At 45.2% G+C, this 10,605-nt stretch overlaps 1 protein-coding gene across 1 annotated transcript; it reads right to left on the bottom strand.

Annotated features, from left to right (window-relative positions):
- Nucleotides 1-8,236: 8,236 nt before the first annotated feature.
- Nucleotides 8,237-10,478, bottom strand: tnfsf10l4 (tumor necrosis factor (ligand) superfamily, member 10 like 4). The gene is made up of 5 exons (XM_042092320.1): nt 9,903-10,478; nt 9,607-9,747; nt 9,465-9,510; nt 9,299-9,379; nt 8,237-8,926 (listed from the first exon to the last, which is right to left on the bottom strand). The coding sequence occupies exons 1-5, from the start codon at nt 10,080-10,082 to the stop codon at nt 8,505-8,507; spliced, it is 870 nt and encodes a 289-aa protein (XP_041948254.1). The 5' UTR covers nt 10,083-10,478; the 3' UTR covers nt 8,237-8,504.
- Nucleotides 10,479-10,605: the final 127 nt, after the last annotated feature.

The raw sequence follows: 10,605 nt of genomic DNA, 5'->3' as shown, positions 1-10,605 counted from the left end.
ACCAAGGAGATGGTGGTGGATTTCCGCAGGTCTAAGCCCACTCTGCTACCAGTCCCCATTGATGGGGTCAATGTGGAGGTGGCAAGCACCTACAAGTATCTGGGTCTCCACCTGGACAATAAACTGGACTGGTCAGCCAACACTGACGCACTCTACAAGAAAGGGCAGAGCAGGCTGTACTTCCTGAGGAGGCTGCGGTCCTTCAATGTGTGCAGCAAGCTCCTCAGGATGTTCTACCAGTCTGTTGTTGCCAGCGTCCTCTTCTATGCAGTGGTATGCTGGGGAGGAAGCACAAAGAAGAAGGATGTGGGGCGAATTGACAGGCTGGTAAGGAAAGCTGGCTCTGCAGTGGGAGCTGAACTGGAGTGCATCACTTCAATATCTGACAAAAGGACCCTGAACAAACTGATCAACATCTTGGACAATGAGTGTCACCCACTCCACCGCACTATTGTTAAGCAGAAGAGCCTGATCAGCTGGAGACTTCGCTCACTGCCTTGCACAACAGACAGACTGAGGAAGTCATTTGTCCCCAGGGCTATTGAACTGTTCAATGCTTCACTTAAGGGAAGAGGAGAGATAGACTTCTCTGCATAGTCTGTCTGCCACTTCACCCCCTCCATGTTTGGATACTGTCTGTCCACTAGCCACTTTTTACCACTGTCTTTCTGCCTCACTGTTTGCGTGCTATATTAGCACATATGCATAACCCCTCCCTCCATGCCACAGCTGAACTGTGGCCACACTTATACCTTTTCTTAATATAGTTATATATATATAGATATATAGACTTTATTCTTGCACTGTTGCACTGTTGGACTTACTCATATGCACTATCACCATGACACTCATTCACACAGAGCACCTTACCTTACTATGCACAGACAATCACAGGCTCAGTCCCTGCCTCAGTCATTGCAAGCGCCTCTGGATTGATTAATCACCACTATGTGGATACTGTTTTTAGAATTTATTTAGATTAAGTGTTAGTTAGTATAATGTGTATTTTAGTATATTTAGTATATTCTTTATCTTCTACTGTCCTTATTGCTTAGTTGTGTTTTTTATATTATGTAAGGGATAATGTATTGTCTGTCGGTAATTATCAGAAAATAAGTCCCGACAGGGAGACGCGCAGCAGAGGGGTTTTGCTTCGATCTGAAGGGACTTATTTTCTGATAATTACCGGCGGACAATACATTATCCCGCTTATTACACGGCTACTTGCCGAAACGAGAAAAGAAACCTAACACAATGAATCTTTAAAAATGATTTTGCTACCGTTTTGTGTCTTCCACTGACAAAATAAATAGTTCGCCACACAGATAGAACTTGACAGTTTCAGGTGTTGTGTGGCAACGTCTTACTAGCTTACTTTCCCTTTCAATGAAATTCCATTGCAATAAGCGAACGGAATTCTTGCGGAGGGATATGAAAGACGTTAATCAACCCGTTGCCATTGACAGCGGTGATTATATACTTTGCCGGTGATTTATGTAGATTTAACATAGGCCCGAACGTTGGGAAGGCCCATTCATGTGAATGGAACTTTCTGCAGCACTCTGAAGAGCCGTGTAATAAATACTTTTAATTACTTTTTCTGCTGTTAGTGAATGTGTGTGTATTGTCTGTATGCTACTGAGACCTTGAATTTCCCCTGGGGATCAATAAAGTATTTATCTATCTGTCTATCTATCTAAATCCGCCATGTAACACCATTGCTCATGCAACTGCACTGGCTTCCAGTTGCCTAGAGAATACGTTTCAAAGTCCTGCTCCTGGCATACAGTACAAGGCCCTACACAATTATACCCCCACCTACCAACTTCTTTGAAGTTTACACCCCGCTCTCTGAGATCCTTCTCAGCAGGCCTACATGTACGGGCCTAGTGTGAACCAGCATCCTGGAGAGGGGGCTTTCAGCTACATCGCCCCCAAGCTGTGGAATTAACTGCCAAACTACATCTGACACTGTGACTCAATTACTGACTTTAAAAACAGACAAACATATCTCAAGATGGCTGGGCTGACTGACTTTTATTTTTATGAGCTGACTATAATTTTAACAACTTTTTTTGTTTGTGAAGTGACCTTGGGTGTCATGAAAGGTGCTTTAAATAAAATGTATAATTATTATTATATAGGGTGACAAGTTAATGAAACACACCAACTGGGGCCCGTTGCACAAAACTAGGATAAGGGATTAAGCCGGGATATCTTGGTTATCCTGGCTCAATTTATCCGTGATCCAGTTGCACAAACGCGGGATGGGGGCAGCAGGATATGTTATGGTATAAGTTACCATGGCGATTTATTCTGTGGAGCTAGCCTGCTCCAGACCAGGCTAAGTTCCAGGATCTATTTAATCTCATCCCTTATCTCAGTCAGCAGTCACCACAAACGGAAACCAATAATTTTTCCACTGCCCACTACACATTGTTATCACATATACCTAGACCCACTCATGACAGGTCGGGAATGGCGATATGTAAAAGTTAATTAATGATCACAAACGTTTAAATAATGACGGTGGGTCTAGTTATATGTGATAACAATGTGTAGTGGGCAGTGGAATAACTATTGGTTTCCGTTTGTGGTGACTGCTGACTGAGATAAGGGATGAAATTAAATAGATCCTGGAACTTAGCCTGGTCTGGAGCAGGCTAGCTCCACAGAATAAATCGCCATGGTGACTTATACCATAACATATCCTGCTGCCCCCTATCCCGCTTTTGTGCAACCGGATTACGAATAAATTGAGCCAGGATAACCAAGATATCCCAGCTTAATCCCATATCCTAGTTTTGTGCAATAGGCCCCTGGTAAAAAAAAGTTTAATCGCCGTTCCATATCAATGCTTATGAATGGTAACGACGATAGTAGGACGGTTGAGCCTGGAGGCAGGCTTCACAACAATGGAATCAACTGTAAACAAGCTAACTGTCCATGCTATCGCTGTTCTCTTTCAGTCGAATTACTCGGCGTTAACCAATGGGAATACATTCTATGATCATGTGATCGCAACTGAAGTCCTCTCACAGGTCCTGCTAAGGTTCTGTTAGCGCTAAAAACCATAGATATATATAGAATGGCTAGATGTCTCGTCCGCGCTGCTTGCCAATGGAGCTCGACGTCCGCACCTCGCGGCCATCTTGCCACAGTCAGCTCGCTAACTCAACATTGTGTTTCAATGGTGCACTGTAATGACAGAGTGACCTGAAGGTGTCATTGTTATATCCTGGGGGCATTGTTCTGCCTTTAGTAGAAGAAGAGCCATCAGGTACCACAGAGCCCACCAGATAGCTTGTCTGTGACAAGATGGCTGCCGGTGATGCCGTTGGAGACTCCACCATGAGACATCTAGCCATTCCATATATATATATATATATATATATATCTATGCGAAAAACGGCTCGGCTATAATAAGCCGCCACAGCCAACGACAATCACTCTTTTTGGTTCTTCAGCGACATCGCTTGAAGTTTCACACAAGAGGAACAAAACACGGTCTTGCGAGCAAGAGGAAAGGCAAAGATATCGTGAGAAGTAGACGGAGCAGGAGAGACGGGTGTCATCGGTTTCAGCCTTGCAGGGGAGGAAGACGACTGCTGCCGACTCTCTTTCTATACCTCTCTCTATTTTTATCGCTTTTCTGTCTTGTTTGTTCTTTCATTTCAAGGTTAAAAAAAAAAAAAAAATCTAAAAAGCATGTCTGAGTCGGTGACCGCCCAGATGCGGAGGTGTAGTCGGAGCTGCGGGCTCAGCTGTCTGGGTGTTGACCATGCCCGGGCAGCGTTGGCGGTCCCCGAATCCTGCCCGCACTGCGAGAGGTTGGGGCTGAAAGCTGTCATATACCGGGCTCGTGTGCTCAAGGAAATGGCAGTCAACGGCCCCCCTCCCTCCCTCCCTCCCTGGTGATGCGCTTGCGCTCCCGGAGCAGCTGCTGGTTGAGCAGGGAGAGGCAACTTTACCTGGGACGGCTCTTTTTTGCTGAGACCTCCGCAGACAGCTCTCATGAGTCCGATGACGATGACAGAGTGTCCCTCGTCGCCTCAGAGAGCTGCTCGCTGGAGCAGCAGGGCCTGGTTGAGAACACAGGGGATGATGCTCCACCGGAGTCTGCGCCCCTCTCCCGAGAGCTGGCCACCGTTCTTGAGCACGCCACTAAGTTGCTCGGCGTTCAGTGGCCGGTGCAGCCGGAGCGCCAGGGCTCCTTAATGGACGGCGCCAGGTCCCGCCCCCTCCCAGCCCCATCCCTGACTTCCTGGCGGAGGTTCAGAAATCTTGGGGAAAGCCATATTCAGCTCCAAGGGAGCATAGGCCCGGGGACCGCCGGCATTGCCATCAAAGCCCTGTCGGGTTACGGCTGGCCAGGCATCCAAGGCATGCCTGTGTAGGGCAGGCTTGCCGGGCCCTCAACACAGCAGTTGTTCTCCAGGTGTACGCCGGGGAGAGTATGAGGTTGGCCGCCGAAGAGGAGGAGCGGAAGGCCCTGGACCTCTCTCTGCAAGCGTCAAGGTGTGCTGCTCTGGTGCAGAGCAGGGCAATGGGCAATTTGGTGGTGCTGGTGCGTCACCTGTGGCTCACACTGAGTGGCGGAAGGCCCTGGACCTCTCTCTGCGAGCGTCAAGGTGTGCTGCTCTGGCGCAGAGTAGGGCAATGGGCAATTTGGTGGTGCTGGTGCGTCACCTGTGGCTCACACTGTCGGACAGGGAGAAGATCCCGCTGCTTGATGCGCCGCTGACCCCCTCGGGGTTGTTTGGACCAACAATGACCAGCATGAGCGTTTTGAGGCAATGAAGAAAAGCGCGGAGGCGCTGAAGAGCTTTCTGCCCACAGCGGCAGCAACAACAGCAGCAGCAGAGGCCGCCTGGACAATGTAGGGGCATCTACCCGCCGCGGCAGGACGGGCAGTCAAGGCGAGGCTGGAAGCGGGGCAGGGAGCAGTCTGCTTCACGCCCAGCCCCCACCGACCCAGCCTCGGGCGAGCTGACTGTTGGGACTGTCACGGGAGGTTGGCGAGCTGTTCCCCAAGCGCGCTAGGATTCTCCAAGGTGACAGTTCATGCACAGTTGCGCTGTTGTATCCACAAGCACTTGTTAATAAAAAAAATTAAAAAACACCCCCATCAATCAATAATCATGATGAGGCACGGCCAAGCCCGTGTGTCTGCCATGGCGCTACGGCCTGTGGCAGACACACAGCCGGCCCCAGGCTTGATGGAGTGCGGAGTGGCAGAAGTGCACAAACTCCCAATGGGTTCTCCATACGCTGGAGCACGGGTACGAGCTACAGTTCGCCCATGCTCCTCCCGTCTTCACGGATATCAGGCGGACAAGGGTCTCGCCCATACGCACCCTGGCACTCCTCAGGGAGATCCGGGAGCTGGCGGCCAAGCAGGCCATACGCCTGGTGCCACGGGGCCAGTGGATGGAGGGGGTGTATAGTCAGTATTTTTTGGTTCCCAAGAAGGATGGCAGCCTTCGGCCCATTCTGGACCTCCGGCCACTAAACGCATACTTCAATACATCAAATATACCATTCAAGACGCTGACGTTGCAGCGCATTGTTCAGAGCATGCAGCAGGGGGATTGGATGGTCACGAGAGACTTGAAAGATGCATATTTTCATGTTCCGATTCATCCTCGGCACAGAAAACAGAGGTGTGGTTTCGGTTTTATGCTTTGGGCTGGCTCTAGCGCCCCGCACCTTCACCAAGGTCGTTCAGGAAGCGTTGGCCCCTCTCAGGAGGCGAGGTATTCGCATATTGAACTATCTGGACGACTGGGTCTTACTGGCAGACTCCAGGGCCCTTCTGGAACAGCATGTAGCCGAGACGCTAGGCCATCTCGAGCGGCTAGGTTTCCAGGTGAATTGGCCAAAGAGCTGACTCGCACCCGCGCAGGCAATCCCCTACCTGGGAATGGGGATGGGCATGACAGTGTCATTGTCTCAGGCACGTCGGGCAGGCCTTCAGCACTGCATCAGCGTTTTTCGCCGAGACGCTATGGTCACCGTGTGCCAATGTCAGCACCTTCTGGGGCTAATGGCGGCGGCTTCGCATGCGGTTCCCCTCGGCCTTCTCCACATGCGGGATCTCCAAGCATGGTTCACAGCGCTCCACGCTCATCCTGTCAGGGACAGACACAAGCGCGTTCGGGTGGATCGGAGATGCTGGAGAGCTCTTGCAGCTCGGTGAGATAGCCTCGGCGGCCGTTATCACTTACTGAGTTCCGGAGAAGTTCCTTTTTTTTTAAACAATCAATGGTTATCCTACACCTAAGAAAAATACAGTCTCCCTTCTTGTCATGAGTTCCTGTAGTGGTTTTCAAGTAGCTTACTCAAGTTTCATTCTCCTCTAAGTTATCTGAGGTTAAAAAAAAAAATCTGGGAAGGCTCTTTGCATCCTATCTCAAGGAAATTCATTCAGTGTGCCTTGGCAATGACAGGTATCAAAGTCTTAACCTCACTGTAGGTGTGCCTCACGGCCAAATATCAGTTGCCTATAACACCACATCCTTGGTGAGATGATTTGCTCCCATGAATTTTCCTATTACTGTTATGTGGATGATACTCAACTTTACCCTTTACCTGACTTACCCACCTGATGATTACAATTTCTGCATGCCTCTGGGATATTTCAGTCTGGATGAACGAACGACACCTTCAGATCAATCTCACCAAAACTGAGCTTCTGGTATTCCCATAATACAGCCATTCCCCAACAGATCAGTATCTAGCTTTGGCTCATCTTGCGTTGACATGCACTTCAATATTTTGGTTAAAGATGGGGTAAGCATGGCGCATGACGAAGCTCAGACATTATCTAACTAGCCATTGGTTGTGTTGAATGCAAGCAATTGTGATTGGATCCTGCGTTTTTGGTCATTTGGATATGCGTGTCCATGGGATCCTTTCCAGACTGACCTGCAGAGCAAATTCGCTAACAGGTTTGTCTGCTCCAAAAACTATACATATTCAGCAAGCCCCAATAACAACATAACTCTTCCAGTTTTAGTTCTTGTTCTTCTTTTGTGACTTGGGTTAAGTGTTTACTTGAGTATTTTTTTTTTATCTTATCCTTGCTCTTTTCCTTAATTAAGGACACCACACCAAAATATTTTTTTAACATGGCATGGTAGCTGACATCAAACCCATTTGGTCATTTTAGAAATCAAGGGCAATGGGAGTAAAACCTGCCAGAGAATTCAAATGCACTCTCAGGCAGTCCAGGTAGCCAATAGAGAATGTGGAAAATTGGATAACAATTGCTCTGTGTATGACTCTTTTCCTTATTTCATTGATATCAAAACTTTATTAAACAATATTCACTTCCAAAATACAGTTAAGAGCAAAATAATTCATACACCTGGCAAATATTGATTTAATGTTTGACAATGATTGATAAACATTTTTATGAAAAAAATGGTATCCTTTTTAGGTAATCAATGGACATTTTAGAGTGGCCCAGCTGGAGTCCAGACCTCAATCCGTCAAAAAAGTGAGCACAAGTGAAGGCAAATAAAGATGTTTCCATTGATTATTTAAAAATGGTATGAATAATTTTGGACATGCCATTTTACATAAATATGTTAACTCATTGAATGCCAAGCTGTTTTCGAGAGCTTTGTCCCGCTTTGTACAGCTACAGCATATTCTGTGTTATAGCTATGAACACATACAATAGCTTGATTAAAAGGTGAGACTTTAAGCTCTCGGTGGGTGCAAACCGTGTATTTCTACACGCCTCTGTTCCTAAGTAATCCCAAGCTAAACAGTGGCTAGTTTTCATCAAAAACGCTGTTTTCTTTCTAGAAATGGATATATAACGTCTTTCATGAAATATGAAGTGTTGCCTGTTACTTACTTGTGTAAACTTTCCGTGAAGTGATCAGCGAGACCTGGGGAGACTGCCACCTAGTGATAGACCCACGAAAATGGCCTGGTTTTGACCTGATGTGCATGCGTCACTGATTCGACCCAAAGCGGCAACCGAGTTATGATAAAATGTCCAGATTGTGCGTTTTCATGAGTTTCACGATCGTCATATATTTCATTTCCATTCATCACAGAGTTCCCAAAATCACATATAAGGTGTGTAGAGTATCTAGTTTCGTAATTTAAAAAAAAAGCTAAAAACGTAATATTACGTTTTTGGCACTCAACGCATGGGAAGAAAAAACATAATATTACGTTTTTGGCACTTAATGAGTTAAAAAAGATTAAAACACTTTTTTTTGATTCCATGTTTCTACTACATTATCTTACAACCTTTTGGCATGTGGCAGTGTGATTTTCAGTCAGAACAAACAAAATCAACATTAAATCAAAATTTGCCTGGGGTATGAATTGTGTATTTACTGTAGGCCTATGTCTTATAGATAAATAACAGCAACATACAATACCTCTTATGAAATGATATGACTTTGTTAACAAATGTAGAATATTCCCTGAGGCTTAATTATAGAGAAATAATTTGATCATAATACATATAGATATGAAACTCATTTGACCATAAATGCACCAAAATATGTGGAGTCTGGCAGAAAGCGAACAGCATTCATATCCCAAACAGAGAGGAAGAGTTTGTCTCCCTTATGCAGTTGGAACAGTGCCCCCTGGTGGCTAGAGAAGAGTTGGGTGTTAAAGGTCGGATCTAAGCTCGGCACCTCCCTTGCTTTTGCAAGAGGAATGGGCTGTGAGTGAGTGGTTGTCCTCTTGTATATTGTTTGAAAAAAGTTCCCTCCAGGTGGTTGTGATGGAATCATCTGGAAATAAACCTGCGAGTAAACAAAGTAAAGTCCATCTTGTGGCACTATAATTTCACCGTCAGGGCTGACACGCATTAAGCCATCTTCAGTGACCTGCTCCTCAATATTATTCCACCGGAGGCGATGTGTTGAAGTCCTCTCATTTGCTCCATCACCTGTTATAAAACATGATGGTATCTCTAGTCGATAAACCTGATAAAAGCGGAGGGCACCCTGTAAAGGCGTAGGTCAGGGGAAACTCTCATCTAATAATTTCAATAAATGAGTGCTCCCTTTCAGCTGCAACTGTAGCAACAGCATGGTAAGCTTGAATATACATTATTTCAGTCTTTAGGCATACTGTAATCCTAATAGCCTCCTCTTTAAGACTTCAGATTTGGTCCTGACAGGCCCATGGAGATCCATTTGCAAGCTATGGTTTACAGCCTTTAAAAAATGTCTATATGCAGTGTTAATCTCATAACCTCTGACCTCTAACCTAAAATCTGATAACCTTATATCTCCTTTAAACAGGTAAAATGTTGTACCTGGTAGATGATTAAGCTGGCGAAGTTCAGTCTCCGCTCCAACATGAATAGCAGGTAGATACTTCTGGCTTATATTGCATTCTGACATTGAAGAAAAAATTGGATTATTCAATACGGTTTGTATCATAGACCTAGCCTACATGTTCATATGTTAAATTACACTCACCATCCATAGATTCAAAGATGACATTTTTTATGTCCCACTGCAGCCGCTAAAAACATGAAATCAAAGATCATCAATAAGGGAAATAGCCATTACTGTATGCTAGACTGCAAAATAGTACAGTGAAGCAATGAAGCAAGCTTACCCTTTGGGCTCCATGGCCGAACTCGTGAATGAGTAAATCACAGGTTTCCAAGTCTATTTGATGATAGGTTTGAATGTTTATATCTAGAAATTTGTACAGACATTCAACAGGATACTCCCCATATTTAACTTCATCGTGGGCCTGTAAATAAAATGAAGAGATAATGTTAAGCTAATTGTGCCATTAAACTTACCAATTGAAGCATTTTGGGTTCCGAAGTGGACCAACGGCTGAGCAGAGTGATAAAAAGTATATCTCTGGGCTTAACAAAGTCACTTAGCCATTAATGAGCCTACCTTTAAAATGTCCTCGAAAAGACCATGCAATAGACGCGCAGAAATGAACGTCTCCGCGCCAAGAATGAAGCTCAAAGTCAGCAGAAAAACATTCCATTTTGTTGCACAATCCTTTTGATTTTGTTTGGTGATATGTTTCGATATTTTGTCGTTGTTGTGGATTTGTGCATCGGAGGTCATGCTAAATGTTCGATGGAGATGAATCGCAACTACCCCAAATTCCGTGTGACAAAAATCAGTTTTATTTTACTTTCGATTTAATTATAGGTTACCTTCATCCAGTCCGGTATGTTTTCTAGATAGGAAGTCCCAGTTGTCACCGCCCCTCTTATCAAATTTTCGCAAAGTTGGGAAATTTTATGCCTGCCATATGCATCCTAGCATTAATTGAAGCAAAATAATACTTGCGGCGCAAAATACACTGCTGTGCGGACTAAAAGTGTCACATATTATGTAGGCTACCCTTAAATCGATCCATTGGTCTAAAACGAACCATGTCCCTGTATTGTGTTATAACCTTATGATATTTAATGATATTCAACTAATTTGTATACAAAAACAAAAAATCACTATAGCGAGTCAAATAACTTTTTGAGAACTTCAGAAGACCTGCATGACGTTTGGGCTAGATTTTCACACCAACCAATCGTATCAAAGGAAAATACGTCAGCCACTGAAATATCTCGAATGAAATTATCCTTCA

The sequence above is a fragment of the Alosa sapidissima genome, chromosome 5, assembly GCF_018492685.1.
Source record: "Alosa sapidissima isolate fAloSap1 chromosome 5, fAloSap1.pri, whole genome shotgun sequence".
In the NCBI taxonomy this organism is placed as follows: Eukaryota; Metazoa; Chordata; class Actinopteri; order Clupeiformes; family Clupeidae; genus Alosa; species Alosa sapidissima.
This window is presented reverse-complemented; position numbering and strand designations above follow the sequence as displayed.

Bases quoted from the DNA above. Each gene is read 5' to 3' on its own strand.
- tnfsf10l4 (XM_042092320.1), bottom strand. From the start codon at position 10,082: ATGACCTCCGATGCACAAATCCACAACAACGACAAAATATCGAAACAT. The intron at 9,748-9,902 runs GTAGGCTCATTA...TTTTATTTACAG, and splicing joins TTTTCGAGGACATTTTAAAG to GCCCACGATGAAGTTAAATA. The intron at 8,927-9,298 runs GTACAACATTTT...GTTTTATAACAG, and splicing joins CCAGCTTAATCATCTACCAG to GTGATGGAGCAAATGAGAGG.